Consider the following 20657-nt stretch of genomic DNA (forward strand, 5'->3'; position numbering starts at 1 on the left):
AATCCTGTCTGATCAGCGTGGATTATCGATCTTAGAACTACCTGGAATCTATTTGCAATAATACATGTTAAAATTTTGTAATCTGAATTTAGCAAAGATATGGGCCTATATGATTCAAGCAACATTGGGTCTTTATGTGGTTTTAATATTAGAGTAGTCCATGATTCCGTGAAATGGGATGACATCTCCTTCCCTCTTGTTAAATACTGATTGAATAGCAAAGTTAAAATAGGAACTATACATTCTAACAGTATTTTATAATATTCATTCGGTAAAAGGTCAGGACCTGCAGCTTTGTTATTTTTTAGATTTTTAATAACATTGGTAACCTCTTCTTCTAAAATTGGTCTAGTAAGTTCTTTTAATTCCTCATCTTTAAGTTTTGGAGTCTTAGTTTTGGCCCAAAATTCATTTTTTTTTTCCATATCCAACTTCCCCGAGCTATAGACCTTCTGATAGTAATCCTTAAATGAATTTAGTATATCCTCCGTTCTATTTACAATCTTCCCATTCAAATTTATAGCACCAATATAATTATGTCCTTTCGCTCCTTTCGCTAACTTAGCCAAAAATTTCCCAGTTTTATTTCCGTGTCTATAAAACTTTGCACCCAATCTAAGCTCTTGTTGAGTAGTTTTCTTTAAAAGCCAGATATCTCTGACCTCCTTCACCTGTATATAATTTTGCCAATTTAGATTGTTTGGTGCATCCAGGTATTTATTATATGCGGAAGATAACCTCTTAATCACCTCATTCTCTTCAATTTTTAATTTTTTCCTTTTTTTGCTTAAAAAAGCAATAACTTCACCTCGAAGTACCGCTTTTGATGCTTCCCAGAATATATCTGTTTTTTCCAAATATTCCGAATTATTTGTGTGAAAGTCCTGCCATTTTTGCATCAACATATTTTTAAATTCTAGATTCTTAATCAAGTGATTGGGGAACTAGAATCTTCTCATAGGGGGGTGACCACAACTCATTTGGATTTTAAGAATTATAGGGGCATGATCTGAAAGCAGTATTTCTTTAATCTCTACCTCTGCTTCTAAGCCAAACAATTTCTCTGAGATAAGAAACATATCTGTTCTTGAGAGTGTATTGTGCGCCTTAGAGGCACAGGTGTATTCTCTTCCAATCGGATTGAGCTCTCTCCAAATATCTTTTATCTTTAAATTAGAAGTAAATCTGTCTAACAACTTGGCCTCAAGCTTATCTCTATTAGTTTTCTTTATCTTGATGCTTTTTCTTAACCTGTCTAATGGGATCTGAAACACCATGTTAAAGTCCCCCCCAATTATGAGAACCCCGTCTGCCTTTTCCAGCAACTGAGTTTGTAAGTTTGACCAAAAAGTTGGAGTATGGACATTAGGACCATAGACATTACATATAGTAAAAAGTTTTTTCTCTACTTCCAATTTTAAAATAAGATACCTTGCATCCGGGTCTAAGTATAGAGACAAAATTGTATATTGAAGTTTTTTATTCAAAAGAATTGCGACTCCTTTTTTCCTTTTGCAACAAGGAGTACCAACTACTTCTCCCACCCAATCAGATTTCAATTTCAGAAGTTCTTGTTCTTTTAGGTGTGTCTCCTGGATGAGGGCTATGTCAGCCTTCATATTTTTAAGTTGTCTCAGGATTGCTTTTCTTTTTATCGGTGATGTGATACCGCCCACATTCCACGAGACACACCTAACTTGATTCATCATCTAATATTAAAAAAACAACAACATTTTTTTATTGCCCCAGCGCGAATGCCATAGGGGGAAGAAGAAAGAAAAAGGGAAAAAAAATAAAAAAAAATATAAATAAATAACACAATACCCCAAATAAAACAACACCTTACCCAATCCCCATAGAGCTCTACATTTTCTTGTGTCTTAACCATCAATATGTACAATCCTTCTCCTGTCATATTCTGTTATATAACCTCCTCCCTCATAAAGGCTTCCACATCTCTAACATTTTCAAACAACCTGTTCCCTTCAGTTCCTTGTATGCGTATTTTAGCAGGGTAGATTAGTGTAGCGTTATAGCCTTTATTAATTAGTGACGTACATATGGGGGCCATTACTTTCCTCTTACTAGATACCTCTGCCGAAAAATCCTGGAAAAGAAGGATCTTTTTCCCTTCTATTTCTATATCTCTTTTTTTCCTAAAATATTGTAATACCTTAACTTTATCTTGAAAATTGAGATATCTGGCCACTATTGGCCTAGGCCTATCAGTGCTACCATCATCCCTTCTGTGCCCTAACCTGTGTACTCTCTCTACTATTAAGGGTAACTGTGTAGGGGGTATTTTTAACTTTCTAGGTAAAGTATCAGACATAAACAAATTTAAGTCCTTAAACTGTGTGTTTTCTGATAGACCAATCATCTTTATATTGTTTCTGCGTGCGCGGTTTTCTAGCTCGTCTACTTTCTGCAATAATTTATCTACATCCTTTCTTATCTCTGAGCTGCTCATACCTTGACCTTCTACTCTATCCTCCAGGTCTGATATACGCTGCTCTGCCTCCCCTAGTCTTTTGGAGAATTGTCTTACTTCGTTGGTCAGTCCTGATATCTCAGATTTAATCTGTTCAAACTGTGGCAAGAAAATATCCGACATTGTTTTAGTTAGTATCTGTATATCTAATGAGTTACTACTCTCATTAAGGTTTTCAGGAACCATATCAGTGCCCCCTTTGTTTTTTTTATCCCTACTCCTTGCTGCCATAGCTGGGGATTTGCTTTTATGTTGTGATATAAATTTATCCATGTATGGTCTAGGTCAGGCAAGACCTACACTTGATTCCGAGATCATACAGGATCAGGTGTGTAAAATCCAATGTGCCAATGTGCTTGATATAGTGTACACTAATTATTATTCATCAAAAAGAATAACTTATGTATCCCTACAAATATTTAAACTGTAGTTTTAACTACTAGTGATCCCAGTTTAGAAAAAGTTATATTATGAGACCTCCTTTAAACCTTAATGGTCTCTTCAAGAAGTTTTCCACTATTAGATATGTAACCTATGTGTCAGTCCTGCTTGCTTTGTCTAGATAAGATTCAAATATACCGTATTATGTACATATATGTATCTTAGCTAATTGTGCCATTATTTTGAACATAACATTGTTTTCCAACGTGCTTATTTAATAGACAGCCTCACGCAGGCAACATCTGTTATCTCACCCAGAGTACCTAGGTAGAAAATCTGAATCCCCTAACTCACTCAGGTTAAGTTTAAATCAGTACTAGGTATACACCCACAGGGTATTCACATCAATATAAAATGGTTAGAAATGTATATAAATACAGAAAAACTTGATGAGATGTCCCTGATGGCCTAGAGAGGCCCACAGACAGACAGTAGCAAACATATCTTCCTTAAACAAAGGTGATTGGTATTGTCTTTAGCATGTTTTTTAAAGAACAGCCTTGCTCAAACAGCGTCTGTTATTTCATCAGAGATACCTTAGTCAGGGTCTTAGACCCCTCTCTCAACCAGGTTCAGTTTAGGGCGATACTGGGCACACTCAGAAGAAAGAGGTATTTATAATGGTTAAGTACATATATGGCTGCAAAAAGAGTCTTGATGAATTATCTTAATAGACTGTCCCCTTTGGTCATTGGAAAATTCATAAACAGTCAATAGCAATCATGTTTTCAATGGTGGTGAAGTAGTCCCCAAAGCAAGTTAAAAAGCCTCCGGCTAGGCAAGAAAGCAGAACAAATAAAAAAGTTACCTGGGTGGCTGGTTTACTCCCTTACCACCAAGTATCATGCACTTCAGTTTATCCTTCCAGATGAGGTATCAGGCGGCTTCTCTCTCGCTGCAAGATTATTACAGTGTCTTGGAGAGTAGTTGTCTTCCCTCCCGGCGCCTCCTATTTCAAGACAGGGGGTACACCACTTTATCCGATAATTAAATTGCCCCACGGGTTTAAACACCCAGAAGATCCAGGCTTCTCTGGGGCAGGAAACCAAGCTTCTCGCTCAAGCCTGACAATATCCCCTGCAATTACAATCCGCACACCGACTCTGTAAATTCGGACTCTTTTCGACTTGTAACCAAAGGGACGGGACTTCCCTTTTTCTTCACCTCCTTAATGTAGAGGACTTTTACCCGTCTTCCGGCCCTTGGATCACCTGATCCTGATCCCGACCCGGCATCCACAACTGGAGCCTATGGTCCGTGCTGAGGGTTGTAACTGTGGCGTCTTTCGTCCATGCGACGAGCACACGCCGGAGCTGCTGCTTGTTCACAGACTCCTCCTCCAACCGGAACTCTCCATGATTGCTGGCAAAAAGCAACACCAAAAAGCAACGCCAAAGCCATATATGTCTGCTATTTATGAACAAAGGGGATCCCAGAGAAGCATTTACAACCATTTGTGCCATAATTGCACAAGCTGTTTGTAAATGATTTCAGTGAGAAACCTAAAATTGTGTAAAATTTAACGTTTTTTTTAATTTGATCGCATTTGGCAGTGAAATGGTGGCGTGAAATATACCAAAATTGGCCTAGATCAATACTTGGGGTTGTCTACTACACTACACTAAAGCTAAAATTATCCCTAAAAGCTCCCTACATGCTCCATAATTAACCCCTTCACTGCTGGGCATAATACACGTGTAGTGCGCAGTGGCATTTAGCAGCCTTCTAATTACTAAAAAGCAACGCCAAAGCCATATATGTCTGCTATTTCTGAACAAAGGGGATCCCAGAGAAGAATTTACAACCATTTAAGCCATAATTGCACAAGCTGTTTGTAAATAACTTCAGTGAGAAACCAAAAGTTTGTGAAAAAATTAGTAAAAAAGTGAACGATTTTTTATATTTAATCGCATTTGGCTGTGAAATAGTGGCATGAAATATACCAAAATGGGCCTAGATGAATACTTTGGGATGTCTACTAAAAAAAAATATATACATGTCAATGGATATTCAGAGATTCCTGAAAGATATTAGTGTTCTAATGTAACTAGCGCTAATTTTGAAAAATAATGGTTTGGAAATAGCAAAGTGCTACTTGTATTTATGGCCCTATAACTTACAAAAAAAGCAAAGAACATGTAAACATTGGGTATTTCTAAACTCAGGACAAAATTTAGAAACTATTTAGCACAGGTGTTTTTTGGTGGTTGTAGATGTGTAACAGATTTTGGGGGTCATAGTTAGAAAAAGTGTGTTTTTTTCCATTTTTTCCTCATATTTTATAATTTTTTTTATAGTACATTATAAGATATGATGAAAATAATGGTATCTTTAGAAAGTCCATTTAATGGCGAGAAAAACGGTATATAATATGTGTGGGTACAGTAAATGAGTAAGAGGAAAATTACAGCTAAACACAAACACCGCAGAAATGTAAAAATAGCCTTGGTCCCAAACGGACAGAAAATGGAAAAGTGCTGTGGTCATTAAGGGGTTAAAGGGACAGTCTAGGCCAAAATAAACTTTCATGATTCAGATAGAGCATGTCATTTTAAACAATTTTCCAATTTACATTCATCACCAATTTTGCTTTGTTCTCTTGGTATTCTTAGTTGAAAGCTTAACCTAGGAGGTTCATATGCTAATTTCTTAGACCTTAAAGGCCACCTCTTTTCAGAATGCATTTTAACAGTTTTTCACCACTAGAGGGTGTTAGTTCACATATTTCATATAGATAACACTGTTCTCGTGCACGTGAAGTTATCTGGGAGCAGGCACTGATTGGCTAAACTGCAAGTCTGTCAAAAGAACTGAAATAAAGGGGCAGTCTGCAGAGGTTTAGATACAAGATAATCACAGAGGTTAAAAGTATATTAATATAACTGTGTTGGTTATGCAAAACTAGGGAATGGGTAATAAAGGGATTATCTATCTTTTAAAACAATAAAAATTCTGGTGTAGACTGTCCCTTTAAGCTATTAAAACAGGAGAACTGATTTGTAATAGTGCTAGAAACTGAAGCTCCGCCCCTTTGTACTGGGGGCTGCCATCTTGAAGCCAAGGTATTCTCACAGCCTGTGACATAAGCTGTGCACACACACAGATCAGTAATATTGTACACTTTTTTACAGCTACACAAAATAGGCAATGATACTGATCTATGAGTGTAAACTGCTTGTGTGAGAGTACCTGAGTTTCAAAATGGCAGCTCCCAGTACAAAGAAGCGGAGCTTCAGTACCTCCCACATTTAAGCTTAAAATAGTAGAACGGATTTGAAAAGAGCTGCAGGAACAGGATGAAATACAATAACATAATGAGTGGTAACCATTCTAGAAAAGGACAAGGAAAATAAATAGAAGCCATTTATTTTGCAATACTAACAACAGACGAAAGGAACACTGTACTCAAAAATATTCTGCCATCCATATGAGCATATTATACATGTGGAAACTTTTTTATTAAGGTAAAAGGTGTTTAAAGGTGAAATTAAGATAATATACAAGTATCATTTGACTTCCTACACATGCTGATTGGCTTATAGGTACTTCCAATTAATGTTCAATGAGCTTTAAAGGGGCGTTAAAAAGTAATTAAAAAAAAAAGTTCACATGTATAATATGCTCATATGGATGGCAGATTATTTTTGAGTACAGTGTCCCTTTCGTCTGGTGTAGGGAAGTGTTGTATTATTGCAAAATAAATGGCTTCTATTTATTTCCTTGTCCTTTCTTGAACTATGCAGCATCCTTGAGAAACAACTTCTGCAATGTATGAGTTGCGCTACATGATGGTGAACAACATGGGCATACGGAGACTGTAATCAAGCTGATTAGCAAGAAGGTCAGGAGAAAATCACAGAACAAATTACTGTCTATCTATGCGGAACGTGAAAGTTCCATCTGCAACACTGTGTGCCCTGGATGATTCTTCAAGAGAACCCAAGTGTATGCCAATCAGAGGACAGAATGAACCAGGCGAGAGAATTGTGCACCAACCATTAAGAACTGGTGACGGTTTAGCTGTTTCCTGCCCTAAGATGGCATCACACAAAGAAAAACTATCAAGTGCACTTCTCAGAAAGCTGAGGCAAATGCCACCTGAGTGTTTTTTTGACAAGTTGTCTTGTAGTCTTCCTTATAACTTCTGCAATTGTTGCTCATGTGGGCAAACAACTGGCGTAGATGGTGCAACTTGAAGGCTATGCTTCACTAGAGAGTCAGGCTGCATGCAGAAGCCCCTGTAAACAAAAATATGTTATGGCACCAGGAGTATCAGTTGTCTTTCACAAGCTGACAGATCTCAGAGCACTCTTGCAGGATTTATGTCACAATGATGTCCCAGCCTTTTATGACCCTCTGTTTACACTGTCACCCAGAGAACACGCTGGACCAGGGAGGTAAACTGCTGCTGCGCAGAACCAGAATAAGTTGTGTAAAGTTGGATCTATCGCTAATATTCAGCCAAGTATACAGAACTCTGCACTCTACACAATTTGTCTCCAATGCTTTAACTATAATTAAAATGATATGCTTTTACAATATTATTATTTAAACAAATCGGAAACCCCGACTACCCAAATGAGATTCAGCTGTAATTGTCATTTTGGTGTGCTTCATTTGTTCCCAAACATATAACAAATATACAATATTTGTATTCAACCAGTTATTGTATTATCTTATATTGCCCAATTTAAAAAAGGGTAATTTTAATCTTCTGTTCCATAATTTTTAAACACATTTACATCTTCAATTTAACATTTTTCGCTAAATGAAAACTGCAGGTGCAGCTGTAAAGGTTCCATATTGAAATCTCTCAATGCTTCAAGGATTATAGAAAATCATATCATACCTCCCAGAAATCTCTGGCAAATCTTCCCTAACACAAGCTAATTCTTCTGGAAGAATAAAAGTTCAGGCAATTTGTGAGATTATCTGATAATGGTGTATTTTGAGATACCTGCAATGCACAATTTAACAAAACAGTTTTAATTATTATATATTATTAGATTTTTTTTTCAGGATTTGCAAACTGCAGAAGAATATTGTAATCCCTGTTATAGTAAATGAGGTATTCCATTTTGTTTGGGTTGCTCGTAGGGCGGGTCAACAAATTGTTAACCTTTATTTATAGAAACAAAACATAGATCTATATTTACATAACTGAAAAAAGCAACACATGTTCTGCAAATCTACATATACATACCGACCCAGAAACCAATTGGATCTTTACAAAGAGGGATGAAGTAGCAAGATGAAATTATTTAACAAACTATTCTCAAACTTCAGTTGTGTCATGGGAGGTTGCTCAGTAGCTGGTAATCAGTAGAGGGTATGCAGTGGCAGGTACTTGGTAGGCAAAATGCATTCTTCAAATAGGCAAAAGAGAAGTGTCATGTTTTAGGACTTGAGTTGTAAAGTCCAAGGACTGATCTGACTAGGTTTGCCAGATGTCCTCCACAAAAATGCTGGACAATCTCTTGGTGAATGGGCACAATTGTAGATGGGGTTCACACACTGCCCCTCTAAAAGCCTCTATTCCTGATCCCACTGTGTATACTTTTCACAACTGAGAAGTAATTTTACCCCTTGACGATCAGTAACATACAAGTCAATCATTTTCCTCTTTTGCTACCAGTAACATATGTGAACAGAGGTCATTAGAGCCCATGACTGATCCTCACTTCTTTCTGCTCTACATTTAGGCAATGATGGTCTTTTGTGTTCAGCTAAGGCTCTAGGATTTAAAATTCAGGACATTTCAGTGTCCAGTAGACATGTGCAACGCTAAAAAAATTGTTTTGTTTTCATAAGTGAAATAAATAAAAAAAATTGGGCAAATTAGTTTTAGTTTAATTAGTTTAAAAATAAAAAAACTACCATTACAAAAATTAACAAACAAAATTATCCCAAAAATTTTAAATAATTCCTATTGTAATACCCCAAAACACCCTAATCAATTTATAAACTACCAAGGGCCCTTAAAAGGGCCTTTGTAGGGCATTGCCCTAAAGTTAACAGCTCTTTTGCAAAAAATAAATACAAACACCCCCTAACATAACAAACACCCACCCCCAAACCCACAAAATAAAAATAAACCTAATTTACCAATTGCTCCGTAAAGGGCATTTATATGAGCATTGCCTTTAAAAGGGAATTCAGCTATTTTTCGGCTTATTAAAAAAAAAAAGCATAATCTAAATAAAATATAAAAAAACCACCCCAAAAAATAAAAAAAAATCCCATTAAAAAAAAAAAATAACAAACAAACTTATCCAAAATAATAAAAATTATTCCTATTCTAATACCCCGTTTAAAAAAAAGAACCACCACAAAATAAAAATTCCCAATCTATAATAAACTACCAATGGCCCTTAAAAGGGCCTTTTGTAGGGCATTGCCCTAAAGTTAACAACTCTTTTGCTAAAAAAAAAAAAACAACAAACACCCCCTAACATTACAAACCCCCACCCCCCAAACCCACAAAATAAAAAAACCTAACTAAAAAAACCTAATCTACCCATTTCCCAAAAAATGGCATTTGTATGGGCATTGCCCTTAAATGGGCATTCAGCTCTTTTTCAGCCCATTAAAATCTAAAAAGAAACAACCTAAAAAAAAAAACTAACACTAACCCCAAAATCGGTACTCACAGTTGCTGAAGTCTGGCAAACGATCTACTTCCTAGCAACGAACCATCTTCATCCAGGCGGCTCCATCTTCATCTATCTTCTTCATCCTTGCGGAGGCGGAGCGGTCGATGCGCAGAGGCAGAGGTCCAAGCGGATATCCGACGTGGAGGTCCTCTTCATGCGATCATCCGCCGCACACCGAGGATTCAATGCAAGGTACCCCTTTTATATTGGGGTACAGTTGCATTCCTATTGGCTGAAAAATTTTAATCAGCCAATAGGAATGAGAGCTGCTTAAATCCTATTGGCTGTTTTTTTATTTTTAGTAAGGTTAGGTTTTTTATTTTTAATAATGTTAGGTTTTATTAGTGTAAGCTTAGCTTTTATTTTTATTTCACAGGTAAGTTTGTATTTATTTTAATTAGGTAGTTAGTAAATAGTTATTTTGTAGCTAGCTTAGGTTTTATTTTTTTTCACTGGTGAGTTTGTATTTATTTCTAAATAGGTAGTTAATAATTGTAACTTTAATTTAGGTGTATTTTAATTATGTTAAAGTTAAGGGGTGTTAAGTTTAGAGGTTAATAGTTTAATTTAGGTTGTTGGAAAGGGGGGCTGGCGGTTTAGGGGTTATAGGTTTAGTTAGTGTTGGCGATGTTTGACAACGCCGGTTTAGGGGATAAAAGGTTTAGTTAGGGTTGGCGATGTTTGGGAACTGCCATTTAGGGGTTAAAGGGACACTATACCCAAACATTTTCTTTCATGATTAAGGTAGAGAATATAATTTTAAACAACATTCCAATTTACTTCTATTACCTAATTTGCTTTATTCTTTAGACATACTTTAATGAAGAAATAGCAATGCACACGCTGAACCAATCACAGGAGGCATCTATGTGCAGCTACCAATCAGCAGCTACTAAGCATATCTAGATATGCTTGTCAGCAAAGAATATCAAGAGATTGAAGCAAATTAGATAATAGAAGTAAATTAGAAAGTTGTTTATAATTGTATGCTCTTTCTAAATCATGAAAGAAAAAATTTGGGTTTCATGTCCCTTTAATAGGTTTATTTAGTGTTTCAGTTAGTGTCGGCGATGTCGGGGAACTGCGGTTTAGGGGTGAATCGGTTTAGTTAGTGTTGGCGATGTTTGGGAACAGTGATTTAGGGGTTAATAGGGTTAGTTAGTGTCGTTGATGTCGGAGAACTGCGGTTTAGGGTTTAAGTTAGTGTCGGCGATGTTGGGGGAACAGCGGTTTAGGGGTTAATAGCTTTATTTATTGATTTAGTTGATGTTGGGGAACAGCGGTTTAGGGGTTAATAGCTTTATTTAGTTAGTGTCGGGGAACAGCGGATTAGGGGTTAATAGCTTTATTTAGTGATTTAGTTAGTGTCCACAATGTTTGGGAACTGCGGTTTAGATTAGAACAATGAAAAATTCAGAATATGAATAATGGATCCGAAAATTCCGAAACCGACATTCATTTTCAGAATTTTTCAGGATTTTAGTTATGGTGCCAATTCGGAAATTCGGACGCATTTGAATCTCCAAATCGGCCAAAATTCGGTCAAAAACAAAATTTAGACAAAACGAAACGCACATGTCTAATGTCCAGTATTTTTGTGAAGATTTTACTGAACAGCTTGCTAAATACTGGACTATCAAGAACCAAAAAGTTTCACTTTTTTTTTTTCTTCTTAGAAATAATTCCCTATCTCCTCCACATCTAGGTTTAGGGATATGTTCAATAATCTTAAATCTAAAATGAGATATAGGGGCCTATTTATCAAGCCGTCAACTATGCTGCATTCGCTGGGACCAATACGCTCGCCTAACATCGTGGCCACGGACCTGAATATGTTCTCCATATTTATCAAAAAAGCTGTCAAAAAGTCACGCACTAAGTACGGGGCAATGAGCAGCGGACTGTTGTTAACTATACTGAAATGTTTAACCCCTATCCCGCTGCTCCCGGACCCTGTCGCAACTAAATAAAGTTAATAACCGCTATCCCGCCGCTCCCGGAATCCACTGCAACTTTAATAAAGGTATTAACCCCTATCCTGCCACTCCCAGAGCCCTCCACAACTAAATAAATGTATTAACCCCTAAACCCCTGGCCTCCCACATCACTACCACTTACTAAAACTATTAACCCCTAAACCGCCAGCCCCCCACATCGCCATAAACTAAATTAACCTATTAACCCCTAAACCTAACAACCTGCTAACTTTACATTAAATATTAACTCATTCCTATCTTATAATACATTTAAACTTACCTTTAGAATTAAAATAAACTATATTAAACTATTAATTAATCTACCCTAACTATTATACTAAAATTACATTAAACTATATTAAACTATATTAAACAATTCATTAACCTACCATATTATACTAAAATTACATTAAACTAACAATTAAATTAACTATATTATATATTTAAACACCTAACCCTACTCAAATTATTTAAATCTACAATTAAAAATTACTAAGTTACAATAAAATAACAACTAAGTTATACAAAATACAAAACACTAACGGCTAGATTAGGAGTTTTGCGATATGAGTGAAAAAGCAGTGTTATGGCTCTTTTTCACTACCGCTGGTATTACGAGTCTTGCAGGTTTAGCTGCACCGCACACTTTTTTGGCCGGAACGCAACGTAACTACCGCAGCTTTCCAAAAGTCCTTTTTCAATGGGACTTCCACAGCGCCGGTATTACGAGTCTGCCTGGGAGGCCAAAAAGTGAGCGGTGCAGCCTAAAACTACAAGATCCATAACGTAAACTGAAAGTCAGTATCTAGTTATGGGTTTTATGCTACAAAGACGTAACATAAAACTCATAACTGCTAAAAAGTACACTAACACCCATAAACTACCTATTAACCCCTAAACCGAGGCCCTCCCGCATGGCAAACACTAAAATAAAATTATTAACCCTTCTTGCCGCTTGGATGAAGACTTCTGCCGCTTCGTTGAGGATGGATGTCAGGTCTTCAAAAACTGTAAGTGGATCTTCGGGGGTAAGTGTTAGGTTTTATTAAGGGTTTATTGGGTAGGTTTTATTTTTAGATTAGGGTTTGGGGCGGAAAGAGAGCTAAATGCCCTTTTAAGGGCAATGCCCATCCAAATGCCCTTTTCAGGGCAATGGGGAGCTTAGGTTTTTTAGATAGGATTTTATTTGGGGGGTTTTGTATTATTTTTTTTACAGGTAAAAGAGCTGATTTCTTTGGGGCAATGCCCCGCAAAAGGCCCTTTTAAGGGCTATTGGCAGTTTAGTGTAGGCTAGTTTTTTTATTTTTTATTTTGGGGGGACTTTTTCAATTTTGATAGGGCTATTAGATTAGGTGTAATTAGTTTAAATAATTGATAATTTCTTTTTTTATTTTGTGTAATTTAGTGTTTGTTTGTTTTTTGTAAATTAGTTAATTGTATTTAATAAATGTAATTTATTTAATTGTAGTGTAAGGTTAGGTGTTAGTGTAAGACAGGTTAGGTTTTATTTCACAGGTAATTTTGTATTTATTTTAACTATGTAGTTAGAATATAGTTAATAACTATTTAGTAACTATTCTACCTAGTTAAAATAAATACAAACTTGCCTGTGAAATAAAAATAAAACCTAAGCTAGCTACAATGTAACTATTAGTTATATTGTAGCTAGCTTAGGGTTTATTTTATAGGTAAGTATTTAGTTTTAAATAGGGATTATTTAGTTAATGATAGTAAATTTTATTTAGATTTATTTTAATTACATTAAAGTTATGGGGTGTTAGGGTTAGACTTAGGGTTAGGTTTAGGGGTTAATAACTTTAGTATAGTGGCGGCGACGTTGGGGGCCGCAGATTAGGGGTTAATAAGTGTATGTAGGTGGTGGCAGCAACATTGGGTGCGGCAGATTAGGGATTAATAAGTGTATGTAGGTGGTGGCGACGTTGAGGGCAGCAGATTAGGAGTTAATAAGTGTACAGTAGGAGTCAGCGATGTTGGGGCGGCAGATTAGGGGTGTTTATGTTAGGGTGTTAGGTGTAAACATAACTTTTCTTTCCCCATAGGAATCAATGGGGCTGCGTTACGGAGCTTTACACTTCTTTATTGCAGGTGTTAGGCTTTTTTTCAGCCGGCTCTCCCCATTGATGTCTATGGGGAAATCGTGCACGAGCACGTAAAACCAGCTCACAGCAGCGCAGGTATTGGAGTGCGGTATGGAGCTCAATTTTGCTCAACGCTGCAATATTGCCTGCTAACGTCGGGTTTATGAAAACTTGTAATAGCAGCGCAATAGGGAGGTGTGCGGTGACAATAACTTGCAAGTTAGCACAGAGCAGCTCTTACCGCAAAACTCGTAATCTAGCCGTGTGTTACACAAAATAAAAAAACACAAAGTTATACAAAATAAAAAACACTAAGTTACACAAAATAAAAAATAATTTATCAAATATTTAAACTAATTACACCTAATCTAAGAGCCCTATCAATATAAAAAAGCCCCCCCAAAATAAAAAAACCCTAGCCTACAATAAACTACCAATGGCCCTTAAAAGGGCCTTTTGCAGGGCAATGCCCCAAAGAAATCAGCTCTTTTATCTGTAAATAAAAATACAACCAATCCCCCAACATTAAAACCCACCACCCACACAACCAAAACCCCCAAATAAAAACCTACTAGGGCCAATAGAATCAGCCAATAGAATGCGAGCTCAATCCTATTGGCTGGTTGCAACAGCCAATAGGATTTTTTCCACCTTAATTCCGATTGGCTGATAGAATTCTATCAGCCAATCGAAATGTAAGGGACGCTATCTTGGATGACGTCATTTAAAGGGAAACTTCATTCTTCAGAAGACGTCTTAAGAAGAGGATGCTCCGCCTCGGATGTCATGAAGATGGAGCCGCTCCGTGCTGGATGGATGAAAATAGAAGATGCCGTCTGGATGAAGACTTCTGCCGGCTTGGATGAAGACTTCTGCCGGCTTCGCTGAGGACTTTTGCCGCTTCGTTGAGGATGGATGTCCGGTCTTCAAAAACTGTAAGTGGATCTTCGGGGGTTAGTGTTAGGTTTTTTTAAGGGTTTATTGGGTGGGTTTTATTTTTAGCTTAGGAACTTTGGGTGGAAAAAGAGCTGAATGCCCTTTTAAGGGCAATGCCCATCCAAATGCCCTTTTCAGGGCAATGGGTAACTTAGGCTTTTTAGATTGCGGGGTTTGGTTGTATGGGTGGTGGGTTTTACTGTTGGGGGGGTTGTTTGTATTTTTATTTACAGGTAAAAGAGCTGATTTCTTTGGGGCATTACCCTGCAAAAGGCCCTTTTAAGGGCCATTAGTAGTTTATTGTAGGCTAGGGTTTTTTATTTTGGGGGGCTTTTTTATTTTGATAGGGCTATTAGATTAGGTGTAATTTGTTTAAATATTTGATCATTTATTTTTTATTTTGTGTAACAGTGTTTTTTTATTTTGTGTAACTTAGTTGTTATTTTATTGTAAATTAGTAATTTTTAATTGTAGATTTAAATCATTTGAGTAGGGTTAGGTTTTTAATATGTAATATAGTTAATTTAATTGTTAGTTTAATGTAATTTTAGTATAATAGTTAGGGTAGGTTAATTAATGGTTTAATATAGTTTAATGTAATTTTAGTATAATAGTTAGGGTAGATTAATTGTTTAATATAGTTTAATGTAATTTTAGTATAATAGTTAGGGTAGATTAATTGTTTAATATAGTTTAATGTAATTTTAGTATAATAGTTAGGGTAGGTTAATTAATAGTTTAATATAGTTTATTTTAATTCTAAAGGTAAGTTTAAAAATATTATAAGATATGGATGAGTTAATATTTAACGTAAAGTTAGCGGGTTGTTAGGTTTAGGGGTTATTAGCTTAATTTAGTTAATGATGATGTGGGGGGCTGGCGGTTTAGGGGTTAATAGGTTTAGTAAGTGGTAGTGATGTGGGAGGCCAGGGGTTTAGGGGTTAATACATTTATTTAGTTGCGGCGGGATAGGGGTTAATAACATTATGTAGATTAGGGGTGTTTAGACTCGGGGCTTATGTTAGAGTGTTAGGTGTAAACCTAACATTTATTATATCATATAAATCAATGAGATATCTGGCAGCATCGAACATAAGCTTTCACTGCTTTTAGACTCCCATTGATTCCTATGGCATCCGCGGCCTCCAGGGTGGCGGATTGAAAACCAGTATTTGCTGGGCCGGAATAGTGGCGAGCGTACCTGTTAGGAGTTTGATAACTAGCAAAAGTCAGATAGTGCCGAATTTGTATTCGGATCATCTGTAATGACGTAAGCATTGATCTGTGTCGGACTGAGACCGGCGGTTCGTATGTTACGTCACAGATTTCAACTTTTGAAGGTCTGTAGGTTTGATAAATGAGGCAAATCAGGCTCGCCACAATTAAGCTGTGGAATTCCAGCGTATTTGCGGTTGACGGCTTGATAAATAGGCCTCATAGTATGATGCTCACTCATATTTAGATCTAATAAGCACCATACCATAAAATGCTAATTTTCCTCAAAAAATTACCAATTTACTACACATTAAAGGGATCTGAAACATCAATACTTTAGTAAAAAAAAGTTAAATCAAATTAAACGAAAAGGGAAACAAATATATTTTTTTTATTTTGTGCAAGCAAAAATCTTCACATGATCTTTGGATGGAGCCATATTTACTGCTCAGATGTTAAAAACATCAAAGCTCCATGAAACCCCAACTTTTTCTTTTTAGATAGAACATACAATTTTAAATAACTTTCCAATATAATTCTACTATCACATTTTCATGTTATCCTTTGTTGAAGGTAAGTTCAGGGGTGTGCACGTGTCTGCAGCACTATATGGCAGCCGTTTTGCAAAAATGTTATACATTAGCAAGAGCACTAGATGGCAGCACTATTTCCTATGATGTAGTACTAATGTTATACATTAGCAAGAGCACTAGATGGCAGCACTATTTCCTGTTATGTAGTACTAATGTTATACATTAGCAAGAACACTAGATGGCAGCACTATTTCCTGTCATGTAGTACTAATGTTATACATTAGCAAGAGCACTAGATGGCAGCACTATTTCCTGTGATGTAGTACTAATGTTATACATTAGCAAGAGCACTAGATGGCAGCACTATTTCCTGTTATGTAGTACTAATGTTATACATTAGCAAGAACACTAGATGGCAGCACTATTTCCTGTCATGTAGTACTAATGTTATACATTAGCAAGAGCACTAGATGGCAGCACTATTTCCTGTTATGTAGTGCTGCAGAATCGTGCATGCTACCTATCTAGATATCTCTTTAACAAACAAAAACGTGAGAAGAAAGGAAATTTGATAATAGAAGTAAATTGGAAACGTTTTAAAAATTGTATTCTCTATCTGAAAAAACGAAAAGAAAAAAAATAGGGTTTCATGTCCTTTTAATGCAATAATTTTCTCTTTCCAAACTTTTTTTTTTTTTTAAAGTATTCTGTTAAAGGACCAGTCAACACATTAGATTTGCATAATCAACAAATGCAAGATAACAAGACAATGCAATAGCACTTAGTCTGAACTTCAAATGAGTAGTAGATTTTTTTATAACAAATTTCAAAGTTATGTCTATTTCCACTCCCCTTGTACCATGTGATAGCAATCAGCCAATCACAAATGCATATACGTATAGTCTGTGAATTGTTGCACATGCTCAGTAGGATCTGGTGACTCAAAAAGTGTAAATATAAAATACATTTTTTTTAATGGAAGTAAATTGGAAAGTTGTTTAAAATTACATGCTGTATCTGAATCATGAAAATATAATTTAACCTGAGTGTCCCTTTAATGTTTTGTATTTTAATTTCAATTCCTCTATACAAGGAACCAAGGTTTCTTCCCTTCTCAACTTAAAAGACCATTAAATACAGTAATAAACAAAAGCATAATAAAAAAAGTCAGTACAATATGTGACACATTTCAAAATCATTCCATTTCCCTGTGCTCTGTATCATGTGACAGTCTTCAGCCAATCACAAACTGTGTCCATGTGCATATGTGTACAATTTGGTAATATAACTACATTGGAAGTTTTTTTTTTTTTCTAAATTACGTTCTGAATCATTAAAGTATTATTTTTATTTTAGTGTCCATTTAAAATGGAAAATAACAATATAAACATAGGGTATGTACCAAGTGCCCTTAGTCTATATATGCTAGCATGTATTTACCCAGCAGGTCGCAGGTCTGGCAACAGCCTATCCAGTGGTAGCCGATCACTCAGGTAAGCATTGTAGCCGTAGTACTGAAATTGCTTTAAGGCCACCCGTTTGTCTTCTGAGCTGAGATCCTGACCCCAATGTGCGAATAGGGAAGAATCCGTGAATGGTTCCGCTGCATTTTCTTCTGGTTTCTGTGGTGCTTCTACAACAGAAGAAGAAAAAAAAAAGTATAAGAAAACATTTTTTTTCATTTATCTTAAATGCATATAAAACTGATTTGCTTAAAAGTAATTCAATTAGGAAGTTAAAACCAAAGTCACCAATTGGGACACAATGGTAACATCAGAGCTAGCTCTATAATTGGACCAGTTGGGACCACGGGACCCAGGCAGCACTTGACAGGGGCAGAACATAGGGACAGTACAGTCTGGATTACAGTGTTTTTAAAGGGCCAAAATAATCGAAAAATTACATGGAGCACTGCATATCCCAAGCAGAAAGGGCCACAGATACAATCAGCAGCGCTAGTCACACAACTGAGATGTGCAACTAGCCCTGCTGATTGGATCATGAGCGGTTTTTGTTGGGGACGCGCGGTGCTCTGTCGGTCCCCGAGCGGCATTTCTACTGTTTGTGGGGGTTAAACACACAATAGTTTAGTGTCGATAGTCTTAAAATTACATGCTGTAATGGGTTAGAGGATGTAATTTTTTCGAATATTTTGGCCCTTTAAAGGAACAGTCTACACCAGAATTTTTATTGTTTAAAAAGATAGATAATCCCTTTATTACCCATTCACAACACAGTTACATTAATATACTTTGTACCTCTATTATTACTGTGTATTTAAGCCTTTGCAGACTGCCCCCTTATTTTAGTTCTTTTGACAGACATGCATCTTCAGTATTGACTCCTAGGTAACCCCACGGACGTGATTACAATGTTATCTATATGTCACACATGAACTAACACCCTCTAGTTGTGAAAACAAAATGTCAAAATGCATTCAGATAAGAGGCGCCTTCAAGGGCTAAGAAATTAGCATATGACCCTACCTAGGTTTAGCTTTAAACTAAGGATACCAAGAGAACAAAGCACAATTGATAACAGTAAATTGGAAAGTTGTTTAAAATTATATGCCCTATCTGAATCCTGAAAGTTTATTTTTGACTAGACTGTCCCTTTATGATAAAAATCTAATAGGGTGCTCATCTGCATGTTCTTGTGACATTACAATCTATTAAACTGTAATCTTTGAGACAACTTATTCTGGTTGAATTTAGTCTGTAGTGGGAGCAGAGTTGAGGGGTGTGATTTCATTCTTGGATACAGGCAGCACAATGTCTTGAGCAGGCCCTGGGTAACACTATATGCAATCACTACTAATATATGGCAAGGCTCGCAGAACAATCTCTGTTCTGAGGCCAAGTACTCTCTTCTATGTGTTTATTGCAGACAATATGTTATCTTTTTTCTCTCCATTTTGCCTCCCTACATCACCCCGTAAAATCTTGTAGGTAAACCATAACAACCTACTGCTGCCAGCCTGAGAATATACCCTATGCCTACCTCATACAGATGTTAAATTGCCACGAGATCTTAAATAGCAAAATATAATATCTTGTTTCATTTTCCATATTTAAATTACTGTGCTTACAATATGTCAGGAATGCAATGTGGGGTATTTGCACAAGCAACTACTGAAAACTATATGCCCCCCACAATTTTTACCAGTGCAGAACTGTCCTGTCACACTATGGGGCTTGATGCCCCTGTTTCCGCGTGGCTCGCCAGAAATAGCAGTTATGAAGCAGCGGTCTTAAGACCGCTGCTCCATAACTGGTCTGCCTGCTCTGAGGCTGCAGACATCAATCTACCCGATCCTATACGATCGGGCTGATTGACACCCCCTGCTAGCAGCCTATTGGCCATGAATCTGCAGGGGTCGGCATTGCACAAGCAGTTCACCAGAACTGCTTGTGCAGCAATAAATGCAGACAGCGTATGCCGTCGCCATTCATCGATGTCTTTCGGACATGATCCGCTGAGCAAATCATGTCGGACAGACTGATGATAACTCGGCCCCTATGTATAAGTCTATGATCCAGATCGATCACACTATGTATAAAAGTCTATGTTCCAGATCACACTATGTATAGGTCTATGTTCCAGATCACACTATGTATAGGTCTATGTTCCAGATCACACTATGTATAGGTCTATGTTCCAGATCACACTATGTATAAGTCTATGTTCCAGATTACGCTATGTATAAGTCTATGTTCCAGATAATGCTATGTACAGGTCTATGTTCCAGATAATGCTATGTAAAGTCTATGTTCCAGATCACGCTATGTATAGGTCTATGTTCCAGATTACGCTATGTATAGATCTATGTTCCAGATCACGCTATGTATAAGTCTATGTTCCAGATCACACTATGTATAAGTCTATGATCCAGATCACACTATGGGGTATATTTATCAATGTGCGAGAGGACATGATACACTGTCGGCAATTATCATTGCACCAGCAGTTCCTGTGAACTGCTGGTGAAATGCCGCCCCCTGCAGATTTGCGGGCAATCAGCCGCTAGCAGGGGGTGTCAATCAACTGATCGTATTCGATTGCGTTGATTTCTGTCCGCCTTCTCAGAGCAGGCGGACAAGTTATGGAGCAGCGATCTTCATAACGGAGCTTGCTAATTATTCCCCTATGTGTAGGTTTATGTTCCAGATCACGCTATGTATAAGTCTATGTTCCAGATTACACTATGGATAAGAAATTTTGCACTATGCAATGAAGACCTTTGATCAAAATGGGTAACTCTCCTCCTGTGCCAGCTATAACACTCATGTTTACAAATAACAAATCATTTCCAT

General features: G+C 36.8%; 1 protein-coding gene across 1 annotated transcript in view; it reads right to left on the minus strand.

The window, feature by feature from the left end:
• Nucleotides 1-20657, minus strand: part of GALNT18 (polypeptide N-acetylgalactosaminyltransferase 18) — a 960883-nt gene that overhangs the window by 410995 nt on the left and 529231 nt on the right. The window contains exon 2 of the mRNA XM_053720241.1: nt 17785-17977. Within this exon, the coding sequence (XP_053576216.1) occupies nt 17785-17977 (193 nt within the window). The remainder of the gene's footprint in view (nt 1-17784; nt 17978-20657) is intronic.

The sequence above is a fragment of the Bombina bombina genome, chromosome 7, assembly GCF_027579735.1.
Source record: "Bombina bombina isolate aBomBom1 chromosome 7, aBomBom1.pri, whole genome shotgun sequence".
NCBI classification, from domain to species: Eukaryota; Metazoa; Chordata; class Amphibia; order Anura; family Bombinatoridae; genus Bombina; species Bombina bombina.